General features: G+C 33.9%; 1 protein-coding gene across 1 annotated transcript in view; it reads left to right on the forward strand.

Annotated features, from left to right (window-relative positions):
- The window catches only part of LOC128175313 (non-lysosomal glucosylceramidase-like), a 34,851-nt gene extending 13,478 nt beyond the window's left edge, over positions 1–21,373 (forward strand). The window contains exons 16-32 of the mRNA XM_052840843.1: positions 1,586–1,803; positions 3,426–3,514; positions 3,725–3,840; positions 4,834–5,058; positions 5,767–6,006; positions 6,540–6,642; positions 10,600–10,753; positions 10,954–11,079; positions 11,363–11,535; positions 11,813–11,917; positions 15,022–15,129; positions 15,633–15,784; positions 16,048–16,154; positions 16,693–16,835; positions 17,289–17,398; positions 17,813–18,004; positions 18,678–21,373. Of these exons, the coding sequence (XP_052696803.1) occupies positions 1,586–1,803; positions 3,426–3,514; positions 3,725–3,840; positions 4,834–5,058; positions 5,767–6,006; positions 6,540–6,642; positions 10,600–10,753; positions 10,954–11,079; positions 11,363–11,535; positions 11,813–11,917; positions 15,022–15,129; positions 15,633–15,784; positions 16,048–16,154; positions 16,693–16,835; positions 17,289–17,398; positions 17,813–18,004; positions 18,678–18,875 (2,559 nt within the window). The 3' untranslated portion in view covers positions 18,876–21,373. The remainder of the gene's footprint in view (positions 1–1,585; positions 1,804–3,425; positions 3,515–3,724; positions 3,841–4,833; positions 5,059–5,766; positions 6,007–6,539; positions 6,643–10,599; positions 10,754–10,953; positions 11,080–11,362; positions 11,536–11,812; positions 11,918–15,021; positions 15,130–15,632; positions 15,785–16,047; positions 16,155–16,692; positions 16,836–17,288; positions 17,399–17,812; positions 18,005–18,677) is intronic.
- Positions 21,374–21,581: the final 208 nt, after the last annotated feature.

Raw genomic sequence — 21,581 nt, forward strand, 5'->3', positions numbered from 1 at the left:
GAGACGAGATCGTAGATTGTGTATCATGTGTACATATACTAGTATATGCCTTTAACTTGCATTTATTTCTGACATCAAGAGAGGGCATATATATAACCAAAAAAAAAACGATAACGAAAAACACTACTTCAAAACAAATGTTCCAAGGCACCCTCTCTAGATACCTTTGTCTTCTGGAAAGGCTTACATTTATTGAGATAAGTAAACAAATATATCATACATGCAAGTACTAATGTCCAACTAGGATCAAATTTACCAAAATGGTCTTATAATTAAAAAAATAAATCCTCATGATTTAAAAATACGAATTACATGACGTACTAAGACATATATAATTTGTTTTGTTAAATTTAAATGAATTTTTCAGGCCTTTAGAAAACCCACATGGGTATTTACACATCAGAAAGAATATTTGACCATTTGGTTTAGCAAACTGTGTAAATGGTTATTATAAATGTGTCTTTGCTAGCCAGAAAACGAAGGCCTTATTCGCTGGTAAAATTTTATATTTATCATTTGAATATTAAATCTCTACCTTGTGCATGAAGATAGAAGCAGACACAATGACTGATCTGTGTTTTAAAAACATTTTCCTCTATCTTATACTACTCCTATAAATTTTACTTCGATTACTATCAATAGATAAACACTTTTCATGCAATGAAAAGTCAGCTCTTTTCGAGTCCCTTAAATTACCTTCCATGTAGCTTGCATTTTATAGTGGTTGCTTATATATCCTTGAAAAATTGTCAAAAAATGTGGCTTTTGCTCCTTGCAGCAGGAATATCACAGACTCGTCCGATGAAAATTTTTAATGTAAGTATGTACATTACAAGAATCAATGTTTAACATTGTATACGATTATCTCTACGAATTAGACCTTTTATAGGGCTATATGTTAGGTTCCACCCCTTACATGAAGATCGTTCTTATGATATATTTATAATACAAGTATCTATGATTTACATTGTTTCTAATGGGTGAATCTTTTATTGGGCTATGACATTGAATCCCAATCCAACATTAACAAGATCGATCATATGTGATATTTATGTAAATCGATAAAAATATATTTATCTTATTGATAATAGAAACAGGTTCGTATAATTTATATAAGCTCTCGATTGATAAAAGTCTAAGATGCTATAATAATATAACATTTTTACATTATGATTATTAAATGAAAAAAGTTGTTGGGGCTTTGAACAACGCAAAGTTCAGTAAAACACTTTGAACGATTAATGCATAAATAAACCCCAAAGTTCAGTGAAAATACAACTAATACAAAATTAGAGTATGAAATACATTTATATAACAGTTAATTATCTCAATATGTCTCATAACAATTTGAAACCAGAGAGAGAGAGAGAGAGAGAGAGAGAGAGAGAGAGAGAGAGAGAGAGAGAGAGAGAGAGAGAGAGAGAGAGAGAGAATTAGTTATCGGGTTCGTTCCTCACAATCTTGTAAACAACGAGCCCGATCGTATTGAAAAACATCCTGCAGTAATGTTGTCGTGTTGACTAGTCGGTTAGAGTTGCGAAATGGGAATAGAAAATTAAATATTCAATTTCCCTGTAACGACTAGAGTTCCGTTGTGAGACACAATTGTGTCTGCAACTTGTCCTCGATGGCGTCTCATCAACACGGCATCGACAATAGCATATCCACACCGAAAACCAGGATTGAGGGGATCCCAGATTTTGGGTGGCGAGTCAACCTGAATTATGAATGTGGCATCAAATGTAAACCCTTTACACAGCCTCGGTTCAGCCAGGTCATCGGATTTATTGGACTAGGGATAAGGTTTGTAGATGGATATAACTAATACCGTGTCGTTGCCAGGTGTAACATTATTGGTAAAAGTCATACAGGTATGGACTTGTGTGCAAGAATGCGTTGCAGCTTGGTTTATTGCTGATTGTTATGTACAACAAATGCATTATTGCAAGTGAAATCAGGAAGCTATATGAGACAGTGGAATTTTATGTTGTCTAATAAAGTTGAAAATGACATGGGAATGGGAAAAAAATGATTAAATAAGGGAAATGAAATATGTATATTATATATTTGTCATACAGTATGTACAGGTGTGATGGTCAGATGGTCTGAATACCAGCACCAGATAGCTCATAGGATGTAGAACACCTGACTAGTAAATTCAGGGGGCGTGGGTTCGAATCCTGGTTTGGTCTGTTATTATTTCTCCCATCCCGTTATACACAGGGTTAATAGATATAGTAAATATCAGTTATACACACAGCAGCACAAAGTTTTTGACTTTTTCGTCATATCACAAGATTCTTCAAGAATTTTTTATGAAAAGTTTTTCTTTCTGCCCTCAAAAATTGTTGAAATATACTGGAAAAGCTCTGTATGTTGCCTTCCCAAAAGATACATACATGTATATTACCCTCGTTATCCATTTATTCTGCATATTGATTAGGTTGGGTGAGCCAGTTGCTTAAGTATTAATTAAGAAGACAAAATATCAATATTACATGTACATTATATATTCACGTGGCTTTTCATGCAATGCCAGAATATATATATCCATCTGTGACAGGAAAGCCATGGATTTTTATATCTGATTCACTATATCCCATTGCAGTTTGATTAAAATCAAACCTTCACCAGCTTGTTTTGATTGCCACTTGACAGACCTTTATGAGACAATAAAATAAAAAGAAGCTAATGAAGGTTTGATTTTAATCAGACTGATCTCATTGGCCCAGCTCCAGCTTTCCTATCACTGCATAAGGGGCAAGAATTCTGGTACACATGTATAGGGATAATTCTTACATTTCCAAATTTACATTAATGAGTTCTCTGTGTGCACATTCATTCAGTTATCACACATATTTTAAAGATATTTGTAGGAATTGTATCTTAAATGTATTTAAAAACTCATTGGGTAGTAAAGATCATGAAGAAATTATAAATGAAATTAATATTGAGCTAGGTCATGCTGATCTGTACGCTTGCAAAGTTCCTATATATACTGTTTCCTGCATAATATGAAAAAAATTATTTCGCATCAAATTTTTTCAAATACATATGCTGTCCCTGTAAAAGAGTATTCAGTCACATATAGCAACAGTGGTGGCTATAGCTGTCTCCTCTAACCCTCATTCCTTTAAAATGTTTCCTTAAATTTGCATAATTATAAAAACAGAGTTAATTTATTTTCAAATAGTTTGCTACACATCAAATTACTCAACCTTTATTTAACTCTCTGAAGAGATTTAATATGAAGATTATTTCAATCATTTTTTTAACATGATTAATATAACAAAATATTAATGCAAAGATAAAAATGCTCTTTGGGTATACATGTATTAGATTCGAACTCAGATTAAAGATTTTTTAGTGCAGATTATCCTTTACAATAATACACCCAGTCTAAGAGTACTTGACTTATGTTACAGATATGCAAAAGAATGGTGGAAGAGACGGCGCCAGGGCCGAAAGATGTTTATAGATCACATGGATCAGCTGTTTCACAAGGCAATATATGGTACAAATCTGTATTCTTATTATCATAATTTGCATGTGTTTTGATTTTAATTGTGTATTTTTGATTTTCCCTACTATTACATATATTACCATGGTATCACAAACCCTCTGATATCATAAGATATTTTGGTCATATGGAGAATCAATTTTGACCTCTTAGGTTGGAATTTATTGACCCCTTTCTTAAATGATCAATGTATTATGTTTGTAGGGGCTCCCATAGGGGGAATTGGATGTGGGACGATGGGGAGAGGCTACCGAGGGGAGTTTGCCAGGTTTCAGATGGTACCAGGGATTTACGATCACACAGTGATCCAAGCCAACCAGGTACTTGTAGCACATAAGTCCTTTGGGAACACATGAGATTTCATTCTCAAGTTAAGAAAAATTGTTAATAATGCATTCTGTAACTTCCTATTCTGAATTTTGTTTATTGAATTTTTAATGACATTTAGTTTTGAAGTTATGAATTCACTTAATAGACCATTTTGTGAAAGCATGCTATACTATGAGCTCGTATTACCAATTACCATATATCAAGTTTTTCTGCGTCATGTTTTTTCCGCGAATTGGAACCTAGAAGAGAATATAAAATTTACATGAATCAAATTTTCACTATTTCAAAGTCAAAGTGAAAATATAATTTACGATTGTTTAAACCTGTGAAGTAAGAGGGGAAAAATTGTCACTTTCAATACTGAAAAATTTGGACAATGAAACCATTTACACAATTTCGGCAATGTGAAATAATTACCGATAATAATTTTCGGAGATGCAAACAGTTATAAATCATATATCGTTACATATACCAGTAGCTCAGATATAATTAGAGATCGGTGAATGCAAGGAAAGTGACCAGTTGAATTAGCTTGAGGCTACATACATGTTATCAGGTGCTTGTCCTCTAATCCCCTAATTTCTACCTCTAATTAAATTAACTGAACATTGTTCACCATACTTTTACTTACCTCTTTTCTCTATTAGGAAAGGAAGAACTCTTTCAAGAATTACAAGAACAAAACTTTGTAACAAATTTACGCTGATTTATTTTCTGCGACTTGGAAATTGTTAAGAACAAAGCAGAAATTGGATACACGCGAAAAAACCCCTGGTATATGATAGATGATTTGTATGATTTCCTTCATGAAAAAGAGAACTGGAAATGAGAAATGGATTATTCATTAAACCAAGGAAAGTTCAGTGAGTTTGGCCAACTCTCAGTGAGCTCATTTCAAACTTATTATGTACATCTGATGATTCCCGGTATTTATTACCGTTATGCTCAACAATATCTAAATGTTTAGTTCTTTTCCTCTACAGTTTATTCTGTGCATCAGGAAGAATGGTCAGACAGTATATCAGAAGGTCCTGACGGGTCAGCGGGAGAGCTCCAAGTCCCTGAGATCCTGGGAGTGGCAGGCCCCCGGGGAGGGGGATGTCTACCATGCTCTCTACCCCCGGTCATGGACAGTTTACCATCTGGATGAGTTCAACCTACGCCTGATCTGTAGACAGGTTTCACCTATATTCCCACATGACTACAAGGTATGATTAGTCGGACATTATTATACAGCATGGACACGTACATTGAAGTACAAGTTGCCTTTTTTTACAGCTGTCTTTTGAAATACAGTTGAACTTCAATATCTCAAACTCTGATATCTCGAATACAATGGATATGTCGAAGTGATTTGCAAGTCCCAACCACTTAATTTATGTATTTTACTCTCAATATCTTGAATACTCAGATATCTTGAAATTTTAAAACAGTCCCATCTAGTTCGAGATAACAAAGTTTGACTGTACTGTATCATACTAAGAGCTTACTTGTAAATCCATCCCTATAAAAGATTTTTTTCAAATCTTTCATGCTGAGACACAAAACAATTAAACCTGCTCAGGTGATGTATCTTTGGATAAAGATGTGCCCTGCTACTAAAATTGGCTACTGTATTGGGTATGATACAAGTTGAGGGAAAATGTGGGTTGGCTCAAAAGTAGGTCAATGTGACCTTATTTTGATTGTACTGACCAAATTTATTAGATTTATTAGAACAAAGTCTTGTTGAAATGAAGGACATATATTTCAAGGAGGTCAGAATATGAACAAGCTATGTGATGATGTTATTGATTTCACACGCCCACCTTCTCGTCCTGAGTACTTCCTATGTAAAATGTAGCAAATCTTTTTCTGTGCGTTTTAAAAAGAAAATTATTATTAATCCTTAATTGTGTCTGATCTTTTAATTCAAGGACACAAGTTTTCCCATGGCAACCTTTATATGGACAGCTGAAAACAATGGCACTGAACCTTTAGATGTCAGTATCATGTTCACATTTAAAAATGGGCGTGGAGTGAAGGATGATGGGAACGGGGGTTGTCATAACCACGTGTTTGATGAGAACTCGGAGGGACGGCAAGTGTCGGGCGTCTCAATCAATCACAACATTCAGGACATGAAGTGTACTTACTGTATAGGAGGGGTTCACAAGGTAGGTTTATGTAGTCCGTGGATTGTATGGGATTGTATTGTATTCACTTGAATTTGTTAATGTTAATATTGTATTTAATGTATAGAGATGCTTAGAAGGTACATGTACGTTTTAAAATTAAGAATGTCTCCATTGTATTGTATTACCATTACCAGATTTAAGTAATTGTTAACAATGCAGTGATTATTCAGTAAATTAACACAGTAGGGATACAGGATCACATCCTCTTGTTAGCATTTTCATATGCACTGTTCTGTTCCTTGCAGAAGTCTTTTGGTTGGACTAAACTGTTGTGTAATCATAATCAGTGTACAGCATCAGATCATTAAAAAAATCCCTCTATGGATATAATTTGCAAAGAGAAATCAATAGATAGTACATAGATTCTCTAAAGATAGTCAAAATAAATTATAACTTGTGACACATGTACATGCATATTACAATTGTATTTCAGGTGGTTGAAGTATATTATATTGCAACTGCTGCTAATGACACAATTAGTATTTATGGTAGTGCCTTCTGTTTGATTACAGGATGATGTTTCTGTGACCTGTAAGGAATATTTTGACCCCCGGGGGACGGGACAGGAAGTCTGGGAGGACCTTAAAGAGGATGGACAGCTGAACACTGAGGGGGGTAGGTGGACCGTGAAGCAGGGTGAAGCCTGTGTAGTTCTGTATCACTGCTCACTGTAGAATCTTTTAGTTTGTGTGACAGCTAGACTACTGCTGCTGATAGAGGCTAATTAGGAACTCTGTGGGTCATTGAATGGTTTTTAGTGAAAAACTCATATTTACATCTTATATTAATTCTGAATGAAATGGTTTTATCTAAATTTTGAAAAATTTAATGATGAAATTTTGAAATTGGTAATGGACAACATAGATACCAATGACCAAAAAAATCACCCATAAATTTTTCAATGTACTTTCTAAACTGAGAGCAATGGAGGTATTCATGCCATTAACAAAAACAATTACCACTGTACCACAGTTGGGTGAATAGCCTCTTCATATTTTAATCTGATTGGTTCCATAAAAAGCTTGGATACAATTAAATCATTGCATTCCTTTACCACAGCCTGAAAATATAAAACAACTTAACCAACATAATTTATGGAATATGATTCTTACTACAGTGTAGGGAACCCAGGCAAGATAGTTTCTCTGCAGTAGTTGTGCTAACCATAGGAGGAAGTGCTTCATCCATTGATGATGGATGTTTTACTCCTCTTACACACAACTATTGCTTCTTGCACCAGCCATTTACTGTAATTTTTATGTTCATTACGTGTATATGTATATGCATCTTGATATTTTTAATGATTTGCTATCTTTTTGTCTTCTCATACCATTAATAACAAAAACTATAAGACTGTTGTTACTGATGGAATGCACACTTAAATCATAGCATATCAGGGATGCTGATTTCTAAAGGGCATTATCATATTAGGATGAGCATAAGTGCAGTATGCCACAGTACATGTACATTATGTCTTTGGCATTGTAAATTCACCGTGGCAACAGAGCAGCCTAATTGATACTTTTCATGTATTTTTAGATACATTTAAACATTTAATCTCTCTATTTTGAGTACTCTGATATCAGCATGAACTTTATTTTTTTTTATAACAGCGCATATTGCATGTAATTAGATAGATGTATTTAATACATAATTCATGATAAATATAATACACTTCAAGTACATGTATGTGTATGATAGATCAAAATTAAATAATATGTATACATGTATTGGTATTTTTGTGTTCTGAAAACTGATACACATACACATGCATGTACATGTATTAGTTCACCTTTATTACACTGTTTGACTTTTTCTGACTAACTTAAAAAAAGTAGCCAACTGGAATGGTTTTAGAACCGGTAGCTCACTTGAGCTATGTGATCAAGTTTCTGTTCACATTTTGTCCTTCATCTAACTGTCAAGTCTTCTGGCTATCCACCCACTAGTAAACTTTACAAATTTTTGACATGATCCCACAAATACTGGGAACCCAGTGGGGATGCAAAGTTCAACATCAGAACATTTATAGGGATATACCTTTTATAAAAACCTCTGAATGTTATATTTTTAAAGATAATTTTTGAAAGCATTCTGATATTAATAGTATAGGGCCTGTATATTTCAAATTGTTATCCCAGGTGATGAGTGATAGGGTCCAAGGATGAATGCAAAGTATAACAAAGTATCAAATATAATGAAACATTTCTTTTCTATACCGGTATTACAATGCTACTGTTTGTGATATTTCTAAAAAATATTTTTGATTTTACTGTCACAGTGTAAATTTTAATTTTAAAGTAGTTTTTAGATTATTTATGTGTTTAGAAAAATTAAGAATTAACTTTTCTACCACCCATTTTAAAGATCAGTATTTCTTACTACCACCCTTAAATTGATACACACAATCAACTTGCAAAAATTTGATGGGGCAGTGAGGCAATCACATTAACACTTCCAAAATCTCTCCTAGCCCTCAACTCTGCATGGTACATTTAATTGCTAGGTTGAGTAGACAATTTTCATTGTTTAGATGTTGGTAATTTCTAGTGTATATAATATATGATTTGAGCCAAGGTCTCGGCCTCCCTAGATGGCTGCCGCCAGTAATCAGAGTTTGACTTTGTTTTGTAGAGAAAGGTGAGAAGAGCAGGACTTGTTCTCCCCTCTCACTTCTCCTACAGCTTCTGTTATCTCTGGCACACCTTGTCCTTAATTTATTCACAATTCCTTCAGGTAAGATATACCTAAGTCACCTGTATTTACACCTGGCTGGCAGGTGCCATACCTATGTGCTTTATATGTTAATCAGAGGCTGTGTCTGTGGGATGTAGTTGTAACACATTAGTTGTACCTGTATTGCATGTGTCTGCCGTGTGGATAATTGGATGTGCCAAGGGTTTAGGTCTCTCAGGATTCTTGTTAATGGTTTAAATGATTTTCATCCCTCAATAATAAATGCAGGAATGTCCTATTTTTGTTTTAATTTGTTTTGGTGTTGGTTTCTGTTCTTTGTTGACTTTTATATCATAATGAAACCGATGGGATTTTTCTAAAGTAATGTTGTATTGTTTTTGTTGAGATTTGGTTGTGTAGGAGAGATGGTGGGTTATATGAGATGATCAAGTTAGCTCTGTAGAGCTGGAGAAGAGAGCTGAGACCCTTGCATAACATTAATTTGATAACATGCACCTTTTTAACATCAGGCCAAGATAAATGATGAGTATGTTGCTTACATATATATTGTTTATTGCTGTCAGTATTGACAATATACACTTGTACTGGTTAGGTAAGCACGTGAATAAAGAAAAGAGAGACTAAAAAGAGAATTTTAAAAAGTGAAACTAAAAATGATAACTTCTGGAAAATTTTGTTATATAAAATTTTTGGTGTGTGTAAATGCAATGTTTAAAATATGGTCTGTTGGGAGACTGCATGGAAACATACTTGTAATATGTATGTATTTATCTTGGCCTAAAATGTCTAACTTGCATGCTACCTGATTTTCTTTAAAAAAAAATTTATTGAACTGTATTACCAAAGCAAGCCATTGCTTACAAATGTATATTTTGAATGTTTTTCCCTGTTGGCTTAATTATTTCTTTTTATTTGCAAACTTTTAGTTTCTTGGCTTTTCATCCAAAATTCAGTTTAAAAGGTAAAAGATGGTATAAGAATCAGCTTACGAGCATTGCATCAATAATAGAAAATGTTGCTTCTATGTAAACCTCAGTGATGCCAATGTCAACAAGTTAATGTGGTGACACATAAACACACTTATGTAACCAAAGATTCTAGTGCATGTAATCCAATCAAAGAATGGTTACTGTATAGATATAACAAGAGACAATTACATCACAGAATCCACCCCCAGCATTGTATTGTCAGTAGAAGAACTTTGTCTTTTATTAGTTATTACTTGAGAGTAACATTCATCATGATAACATTTACCTGCAGGTACAAGTAACTATTGCTTTTATGTACGTGGGTTTTACCATGTCTTTGATGGGAGCAAGGAATAGAATGTAGCTGTTCAGTCTAACATGTATGTTTATGTGATTCAGCAAGTCATACTAGCTTTGTGTTCATCAAGTTTATGCTTATGACAGAATAACTGATGAATATTATTTTGTAGAAAATACTGTACTATGAATTTATAATGGACCAATGAAGGGCTTTAACCCATATACCATGTGATTCTAGTGCTAATCTGTCAATCTGTCTTTCTGTCTGTCTGTCTGTCTATTGTCTGTCTATCCGTCTGTCTGGTCAGTGCTCACACAGATTCCTTGTGGTGGATTCTCACCCTTGTTGTTATCAAGATTGTAATTTAGAACAAAACAAAGTGAGACAATACTATTAAAAATATCTAAATCTACTTGAAATATTTTTTTTAATATATATTTTAGTAAATTATAGTAACTGTACTATTGTATCAACTGAAAATATTACAACTTGTATGATTTACAATCTACACAAGTAAGATTTCGATCCCTTATATCAATTGAAACTTTTACTTTTATTTAAAAATTAAGCTTACCTTAAAATAGTGTACCTGTAAATTGGATATAGGTAAGACGACCTGTACAGGTAAAGGTGAGGAGAGTGCAGCAGCAGTCTCTGTCAAGGCCAATCTTCCACCAAAACAGTCCAAAGACCTTGAGTTCACCTTGACCTGGGACATGCCAATCATCCACTTCAAGGCCAAAGAAAGATTCTATGCAAGGTAAAAGTACATGTTGTCTCATATATTTTATAATCACACTGAAGTGCATGGTTTTTTTTTATATAAACAGTAAGTAAGAATGAAGTTTGAAATATGTTTATAATTGTAACAACAAATTTTGACAAATATTTGGAGGGCATTTTTATTAAACATCATGGACAATGGACTGGGTAATGTATTATTTTAATTGTTGATGACAGGCGATACTCGCGCTGGTTTGGGTTGGATGGAGAGGCAGGACCAAGGATGTCTAGTTATGCTGCCGCTAATTACAGCGCATGGGAACAGAAAATAGAGGAATGGCAGAAACCAGTCCTACAGAACAAGTAACCAATCAAAATCAATCATAGACAATCAGTGGCCAATCAAAATCTAATCAAGTTTTACATGTAACCAATCAATATATTCAACCATGTGTCAATAGAAAATAAGTAACCAACCAATGAAAATGAATTGTACAAAAGTAGTTAGTAGAAAACAACTTTTGGCCCATCAATAGTTGATTATGATTTGATAGCATCATAGAAGACATACAAAATGACACAATAATTACACATGCAGTCACAAACGTGAAACACAGAGATTACCGGTACACCATTCCCTCTGTAGAAATCTGCCTGCCTGGTACAAGTCGGCTCTGTTCAATGAGTTGTATTACGTCAGTGATGGGGGCACAGTGTGGATTGACCCCGTGGAGGGACAAGGAGGGAAACTGGTCCGGGTCACTGACCCCAAGGATCCCCCAATCGTCCAGGAGTTCAGCAGATTCGGATATCTGGAAGGTCAGTGACCATGATATTGAGAAGCAATAGCTGAGGGAATTGTCAGATGTTGAAATGATTTAGACAAAAGCTACTTATAGGAAAGCATATGCTGCTATTAGTTTCTAACTTACCTATCAAGCATCAATATTTCAATTGTTAATAGAGGTAACTGCAATTTCTTGTTTTATGAGTTTGATGTGTTTTATTGACAATCAGTTGATTAAAGTAAACTTTGTTTAGATGAGTTATTTACTTATATAGTATGTACAGGAAGTAACCAAGCTTTTGTTTGCAGGCCATGAGTACAGAATGTACAATACCTATGATGTTCACCATTACGCCTCCTTCTCCCTCATCATGCTGTGGCCCAAACTACAAATCTCATTACAGTATGACATTGGTAGGTAACACTGTGTTACAAATCTCATTACAGTATGACATTGGTAGGTAGCATTATGTTACAAATCTCATTACAGTATGATATTGTTAGGTAGCACTGTGTTACAAATCTCATTACAGTATGACATTGGTGGGTAGCATAATCTTACAAATCTCATTACAGTATGACAATGGTGGGTAGAATAATGTTACAAATCTCATTACAGTATGATATCGGTGGGTAGCATTATGTTACAAATCTCATTACAGTATGATATCGGTAGGTAGCACTGTGTTACAAATCTCATTACAGTATGATATTGGTAGGTAGCACTGTGTTACAAATCTCATTACAGTATGACATTGGTAGGTAGCACTGTGTTACAAATCTCATTACAGTATGACATTGGTAGGTAGCACTGTGTAACAATTTTTTATTACAGTATGACATTGGTGGGTAGCATTATCTTACAAATCTCATTACAGTATGACATTGGTGGGTAGAATTATGTTACAAATCTCATTACAGTATGACATCAGTAGGTAACACTGCGTTACAAATCTCATTACAGTATGATATTGGTGGGTAGCATTATGTTACAAATCTCATTACAGTATGATATCGGTAGGTTGCACTGTGTTACAAATCTCATTACAGTATGATATTGGTAGGTAGCACTGTGATACAAATCTCATTACAGTATGATATTGGTAGGTAGCATTATATTGCAAATCTCTTACAGTATGATATTGGTAGGTAGCATTATGTTACAAATCTCATTACAGTTTGATATTGGTAGGTAGCATTATCTTACAAATTTCATTACAGTATGATATTGGTAGGCAGCATTATCTTACAAATTTCATTACAGTATGATATTGGTAGGCAGCATTATCTTACAAATTTCATTACAGTATGATATTGGTAGGTAGCATTATCTTACAAATCTCATTACAGTATGATATTGGTAGATAGCATTATGTAACAAATCTCATTACAGTATGATATTGGTAGGTAGCATTATGTTACAAATCTCATTACAGTATGATATTGGTAGGTAGCATTATCTTACAAATCTCATTACAGTATGATATTGGTAGGTAGCATTATGTAACAAATCTCATTACAGTATGATATTGGTAGGTAGCATTATGTTACAAATCTCATTACAGTATGACATCGGTAGGTAGCATTATGTTACAAATTTCATTACAGTATGATATTGGTAGGCAGCATTATCTTACAAATTTCATTACAGTATGATATTGGTAGGTAGCATTATGTTACAAATCTCATTACAGTATGATATTTGTAGGTAGCATTATGTTACAAATCTCATTACAGTATGATATCGGTAGGTAGCATTATATTACAAATCTCATTACAGTATGATATTGGTAGGTAGCATTATCTTACAAATTTCATTACAGTATGATATTGGTAGGTAGCATTATCTTACAAATTTCATTACAGTATGATATTGGTAGGTAGCATTATGTTACAAATCTCATTACAGTATGATATTGGTAGGTAGCATTATGTTACAAATCTCATTACAGTATGATATTGGTAGGTAGCATTATGTTACAAATCTCATTACAGTATGATATTGGTAGATAGCATTATGTTACAAATCTCATTACAGTATGATATTGGTAGATAGCATTATGTTACAAATCTCATTACAGTATGATATTGGTAGATAGCATTATGTTACAAATCTCATTACAGTATGATATTGGTAGGTAGCATTATGTTACAAATCTCATTACAGTATGATATTGGTAGATAGCATTATGTTACAAATCTCATTACAGTATGATATTGGTAGATAGCATTATGTTACAAATCTCATTACAGTATGATATTGGTAGATAGCATTATGTTACAAATCTCATTACAGTATGATATTGGTAGGTAGCATTATGTTTTGTATAATATATACAGGGTTATTTTTGCCCTGGTAATTTCCCCCCTTCTACTCACGCAGACAGTTTCACCCTGTCTTGAATTCGCCCAGACACAGATGATTGGAGTTCACCTAGTCTTAAATTTGCCGGCTGGCAATAAGGGCGGATATTTCCCTCTTTATTCACTATAACTTCGAGATATCAAATATTGTGAATGAATTACTTTAAATATCTAGTAAATATTGATGTAAAAAATAGCATTGATATAAATTTTTATCTCTCATTAAATAAAAATAGGATTATGGAATGTAAATTAAAATAATATGAAAGAAGAATATTACTTATATATTAGAAACACATTGTGTTGTTATGTGAAGTACCAGTATTGATAAGTTTGGGATATCCCCAGAATATAAGCATGATAGCCTAGGTTGTTAATTAATGTCTTGTTACAGGGTCAATATTGGATATATAGATATATTGATGTTATGTATGTATGTATATACTTCAGTGCATTCTTCAGTGCATTCAGTGCATAATTTTTTTGAATCAAAACAAAGGTTACAAGATGAAATCCAAGTCTTTAACATGCAATGGATCAAGGCCTGGAAAATGTCTCTATTATTGCACTAAATTCTCAATTCATTTGAATGTAAAGTAATTAATGAGTTAACTGATTTTTTACGTATATTGTTACCTTTTTTAGGTGAAAGAAGCTTGATACAAATCATGGTTTCTTTATGAAACGTTGACAGATGGGTAAAAATGTCAGCTGATATAGAAATGTTACCTATTTATAAACATGTATTTTGTACAATACACAGGAGAAAGCTTACAACTTACATACATGATGTACTCTCACTATTGAGTTATAACAGACATATTTTGTGACTAAGATGTACATTGTGTAATCCTATAAAGCTTGATAAAACAGTGTTCTTAAAAGAGAGACGTAGCACTTTCATACAGTTCAGCTAAGTTACACATTTATAATATCTATATGTTCTATATCCTAGAACAATTGTAGCTGAACAGTCAGGAAAACGCCTAAATTTATACAACACCTAGTTGCTGTTGTATTTGATTGCTTGCTCTCATATACATTGTGTAGCAATTAAGTAATCGAGATCAAGCATTTTGAATTTTAATATACTGTAAAGATGGTAATGTATTCAATATTTTACATAACAAGTTTTAATGAATTTTAATTTTTAGCAACAGCAGTAGAATCGGAAGATTCAACTCGAATCAAATTCTTGACCAGCGGAGAAGTAGGAATTAGAAAGAGATTACATGCCGTTCCTCATGACATGGGTGATCCTGGTGAGTTAAAATGACATCAGTTTATTTTGGGCCTCTTTCTTTTTCGTTTGTCCAATGTCACTTGGTTGGAGATTATTTTCTCTGTACATGACCAATTCTTTCTTGAACTTTACCCTTAAAGTGCCTTCAGTTAAAAATTTTACTGTGACAATGAACCTTTTTCTGATCAGAATCAGATATCATGTAGGTGAAAAAAAACCTTGTTTGGAGCAGATTTATTCCCCCTTGCTTGCAGTATGATGAAGTATTTAAAGATTGTCACCCTCTCATTGAAATCAATTACCGGTAGACTACATTTATTTAAAAGTAGTGGTGGAATAAATTGATCCTTTTCATTTTTTATTCAATATATCAATTTCTATTTAAAAAATTAACATGTTTGGATACATGTATCAGATTATGGGACTCAGATAACTTTGTTCTATAGTTTTCTGATGCACAAATAAAATTTGGTAGACAATAAAATATTTTGTCATCACGAAATTTTTGTCCTTGACCTGTAGAGGACGAGCCATGGAATCGTGTCAACTGTTACGTAATACACCCGACCTGTAACTGGAAGGACCTCAACATGAAGTTTGTACTGCAGACTTATAGAGACTACTCCGCGACAAAGGACGACGCCTACCTCCAACACATGTACCCTGTGGCTAAGGTCGGTGTAGAGGAAGTTACCCCACTGAGATGTTGTTATAATTATTGACAAGCTTTATAAGATGAATGTTTTGTGTATTTTCTTAAATATTGACAAATTAGATTAGTTTGTTTAAAGTTTAAAATGAATTAAATGTGTAACAATAACTGTCAATGTTCTGAAGATTTTATAGTTTTTTATAATGTAATGTATAATCTGACTATTAATTTTACAGAATATACTAAAAATCTATAATTACCGGTAATATAACTATTTTTCATTAGTATGTTATGGAGACAGCCAAGAAATGGGATGTAGACGATGACGGAATCATTGACAATGGTGGATTTGCTGATCAGACGTTCGATGCCTGGACAATGACAGGAGCAAGGTACCATAGTGATTCCGTTGATCATGAGAAAACAGATATCTTGTTCATGTTCTTTTGCTCTGGAGAATTTGTAGAAATCAAAACCTGTCATGTGCGGATCAAGAAAACTTTTCCAAGGGGGTACTACAGTTATTTGAGTTCACTGGGTGGGGGTGGGGTGGGGGGTTTTGGGGGCTTGAGGCATATTTTTGGTAATTTATAAATGTAAATTTAAATTTTATAAGGTAAAAGAAATTTAAATTTGCAGGGGGGGGGGGGGGGTCAGTACCCCCCTGACCCCCCTCTAGATCCACACATGTATGTTTCCATTGTTATTCGAGAGAACTTTTGAACATCTATGACTCTGTAAGTTTGAGATCTTGGCTTCAAATATTATGCATTAAGTTTAATGTTCAGGGCTTTGTTGAATATGCAATTTGTACTTTTCATGATGTAACAAGATTTTTATTTTGTTTTAACTAGGGGGAGGGGGAGGGGGGTATTGACATTTGATTATACTGCTCAGGGATTATTCGATTATCTTTGATTTTGTTGCCAGTGCCTACTGTGGTGGAATGTGGCTGGCCGCTCTACGTATGATGATAGAGATGGCCACCATTCTAAAGAAAGAGGACGATGTTCTCCATTACAAAGAGATTCTGGACAAAGGCAAGGTCTCTTACCAAAACAAACTCTGGAATGGTAAGTTCCACCACTGTGGTATATCATTCAAAGACTACCGGTAGTTATCTTATGGGGAAACCACATACATGTACTGGAATTAATATCTTACTATTTCACAGAGCCTACCAAATATTCACTTAAAATTTTTTAACAAGATTTAATTCAGATTGTTTGAATTTTGTTAAATACTCATTTTTCCCATGATATCTGCAAAAGGGACATTTGTCTTAAAGTACATGTATTGCAGATATTGATTAGTCTTCTTTCATAATTCTGCAGAAGATGCAGTCTGCTATAAGTTTTGTGACATGCTTGTATACAATTTTCTGCCATTGTATTTGAATTATTATCGAAACAATACCGGTATTTGGATTATGTGGAAATGATGAAGTAAGGGTTATTGATAACACTTGTATGGTTTACCAGTAGTGAACACAAATTGAATGAAGTATTCCTGTCTGTTTTCTGTAGGTTCCTACTATAACTATGACTGTAGTTCAGGCGGTCACCATGACAGCATCATGGCGGATCAGCTAGCTGGCCACTGGTTCCTGAAAGCATCGGGGCTGCAGGATGATGATGTAAGTCATTCGTAAGATGCTGTATATTAGATAATTTAAGTCTGTTGCTTTCAGTCTGCCATATATGTAGTCTGTATTCAGCCATCATTAAACAACTATTCTGAGAATATGTGCATTTGTTTAGGATAACCTATTTATGTTTATTTTGTTTATCTCTCAAAGCAATCTAGGAGAAAGAAAATCTATGAGACATCTGGTTATTATGATATGTTTTTAACTAAAAAAAAATACTATAAGAGAAAAAATGCTCAGATGACTATTTTTTGGCCTTGTCTTTCCTTAGATACATGTACAGATATCTTGTATTGTATTTTATCTCTGTAAGATGAATTTGTTTTCATTGATATTTCTAACATGCATAGAACCAAAATTTTTTTTTACTGTATTATTTGATTAGATTTTGGTTTACTGCAGATATTTCCTCCAGATCGTGTGAAATCCTCGCTAAAAAAGATCTTCGAGAACAATGTGATGATGTTTGAAGGCGGGAACATGGGGGCCATTAATGGAACACGTCCTGACGGGAGCAAAGACATCAGCAGCTGCCAGTCTGAGGAATTCTGGGTAGGGGTCACTTATGGGTTGGCTGCCAACATGATTCAAGAGGTGGGTGATTTCACTACATTGTACAATAAGCTAGCTGCTTTGTAAGAAAATGATGTTCAAAGCTGAGTGAAAATATCTTAATAATATCTGTTTTTTTACATTTAATATTTTTTACGGTGAGGTTAAGTTTTGAAAAAGTAATCTTTCAACATGCATGCTTATATCTTAAAAGCTGAAATATTAACTTATAAATATCTAGTTGAATTATTGCTCTTGAACTAATCAAATCATGAAAAACATCTTAGGGGTTATGTTTGTACATATGAGGGCAAAAAATGTAAAAACTTCTTGAACTGACTTGTTTATACCAAAAACTGACCAACAGTTGTCAAAAGATAAAAAGCAATAATTATGAGGTTTTCATGATGTTTTATTTGTAAATTGCACATTCAAGAGAACAATCATATCTTTTTTAATCACTTAGAACTGCCCAGCTGTAGACTTAAATTGAAAATATTAAATGGGGTCATTAGTGTGCACTCTACAACCATTTGTGGAGAAAAAGGTTGAACCTTGTACAATGTTTACATTTTTGGTCAACATATGTTCAAGATGGCTGACATCCCCCTTAGGAGTACTTGTTAGTTTCTGCTTTCTGTGAATCTACAGTATGTGTTGTCAGTGCATTGACAGGGTGTATATGTACATGTACATATTGCTATTTTGTTGGCAGGGTTTATTGGATCAGGCCTTTCAGACTGCCTGGGGGGCCTACCACGTGTGCTGGGAGTGGTACGGGCTAGCCTTCCAGACTCCCGAGGCCTACATGACGGACAACATCTACCGCTCACTTGGCTACATGCGGCCCCTGGCCATCTGGTCCATGCAGTGGGCCCTGGAGAAGTTTCACCAAGACTTGATGTCCAGTTGATGCCTTGACGTTCTGACACTTTGTGATACATATCTGGATTTAAATGCATCCTTTCACATTCATACATATTGGGTAACATTAGAAGAAAAAAAAGAAGGGAATTTTATGGTTTTAAGGGGAAAGCCCTGAGAATTTAAGTTATGGAAATCCAGCTCATTCAAACTCATTCCATGTTTATAGATCCAAGCAGGCAAACACACACTTCTCTCACTACAAAGGTCATGTGATCTGTTTTTTGTGTTCACTTCTGTGTTATTTACGTTCAACTTAAGAATTGCGTTTTCAAATTTTTGTATCCTTTATTAGAAAGATGTCATATTGTGATAAGAATTTGTGCTAGATATGGTATCTTATGTGCAATATTAAACATGTTTAAGTCCCTTCTTTTGTTAAAAATATATTAATATTTTCTTAATTCATTGGAATTTTTTTTTAAGACTTTCATTCTTTAGAAGAGCTTTTATGAAGGACAGTATACTCACTTTGTGAGATCCTCAGTGCACACATTTCAAAGTGCAGTGTGAAAAATCAATTTAATTGAAAAACTTTCATTGAACATCAATGAGTGTTCTAAAGACTTTTTATTAAGTACTCCACGGAGAGGATGTCTGTTTAAAAGATTTTGCATAATCTTCTGTCAGTTTTAAAGTCCCAGATGTACATGTATAAAAATTATGTCAGCTTTGTCCTACATGTACCTTAATTACAGCCAGCCAATCAAAGTCAGAATGTAAGAGATTTTTGATAATGGAACAAAACAAATTTTATGATCTGTCAGAAACGTGATAGATTGTGCATCTATGTTTGTTAGTTTAAGTACATTTGTAATAATATTACTTATTTGAAATTTAATTTGATGTTTTTTAATGCCTGTTAAGAGGAACCTTCTATGATAGAATAAATAAAAAAAGCATTCATTTTTAGGTCACTCAAGTGACCTGTTGCATTGGTCTTTGTCAGTGTGTGTTTTGTGGCATATGTGAACAATTTAACATTTTTAACTTCTTGAAAACTTCAAAACCAATTGTTTACATTTTCTGTTAGAAGCATCTCAAGGAGAAAAGGAATCTAACTTGTGAAAATTATGACTTTACCTTCCACAGAGCCTCATGGACAGGGCCAAATATGCTAAAATGCAATCAATATTCCAAAGTTATCTCCTCTACTCCCACTCATTTTGGGAAAAAAACTAAATGCATGGTTATAAAGTCCATGAAGCCCTCTGCCACAAGTGTAAAAAAAATCATGACCCCTGGGTTAGGGGATCAGGCCCTAGGGTGGGGCCAATGTGGTCAAATAGTGAAATTGCATTAAATCTTTGAAATTCTTTTTTTATCTACTCCCTTATATTACATGCATGGCTATGAATTCCTCCACCAAAATTGTGAAATTCATGGCCTATGGATCAGGGGTTCAGGCCCTAGGGTGGTACCAATATGACTTTCATTTATAGTAAATTTTAAAATGAAAATATTGTATAATATTTTATGTACTTTCAAAGTTAAGTGAGATAAACATAATGCATTGTTACTATGCACATTATGTCGTCTTCTTTAATTGTAAAATTCACAACCCATGGAGAAAGGGTTGAGGTTTTTTATTTGGGGGAATTGGAGTGATTATGGTCATTTAGTGAACATTTATTTATTTTTAGGTCATTTGAGTCTATTTGACAACCTATTGTCACCTGTCATGTGTTGTCCATTTACAATTTCACATTTTAAACTTCATCTTGAAAGCTTTTCCTGTGCATTATATGCCTGTAGCAATACACTGTATACATGTTGTGTGCATTATGTATGAAACAGTGAATATTACAAAAGATTGGCCTGCAAGTCTATTTTTACCAAAAGTTTACAATTTTCCTCCCTGAAGCTAGGGTATAAATAAATAATCCAAGAACCCCCCCCCCCCCCAATTGGGAGTAAGAGTCAGAGAAAGTGTAGTATAAGATCAGGGGTTTGAATCCAAATTGAAGCTTAAAATGCAATCATGGGACTCCCTGACAGGTCCATCTGGGGGTTGCGTTACACAGCTGACTGCCCAGGCCCGTGGGCCCCTTGTTTTAGTTCTCCTCCAAATACTTGTGCACTTTTTATTTTTATGGCATAATAACACTTGGTACATGTAGATGAACCAACGCCCTTCTGAATTGATTAAAGAGGAAAAGTTTACCTCATCTCTTTTCTACAGAGCTTTAGTTCAACAGCTGAGTTAAATATCACTGATTTGTAAATTTTTACATCATTTTATTTCCATATTATGACAAATGTAGTTCTTGTGAGCAGTGACATAAATAAATCTAAAGGGTGATTATTTAGGTCTCTTCTCTGAGATTTCATTTTGAATCCATCAGAGTGCAATGTAGTTGTTTATATCACATTTCAAATTATATACCATGTTACCAAGGTATATACATGTATTAAATTGCATTAAATGTTTACTATATTGAACCACATGATTTTTATTTATAAGCACATTAAACACTTCTTAATTTGTTTGTAATATTCTCTTTCAGTTGGAATTTAAACGAGTTTCTTGGAAGTCACAATATGTTTTATATACCCAACATTCCATTTCAATTTCTGTCAATTTTTTACTAACCTATTTCCTATTCGTGATAATCATGTCATTCGATCTCTAAACTTCATAGTGTAGAAAATTGAATTAAAAGGATTAAATTCAATAGGTATTCAAAGGTCCTGC

Source organism: Crassostrea angulata, chromosome 3 (genome assembly GCF_025612915.1).
Source record: "Crassostrea angulata isolate pt1a10 chromosome 3, ASM2561291v2, whole genome shotgun sequence".
Classification (NCBI taxonomy): domain Eukaryota; kingdom Metazoa; phylum Mollusca; class Bivalvia; order Ostreida; family Ostreidae; genus Magallana; species Magallana angulata.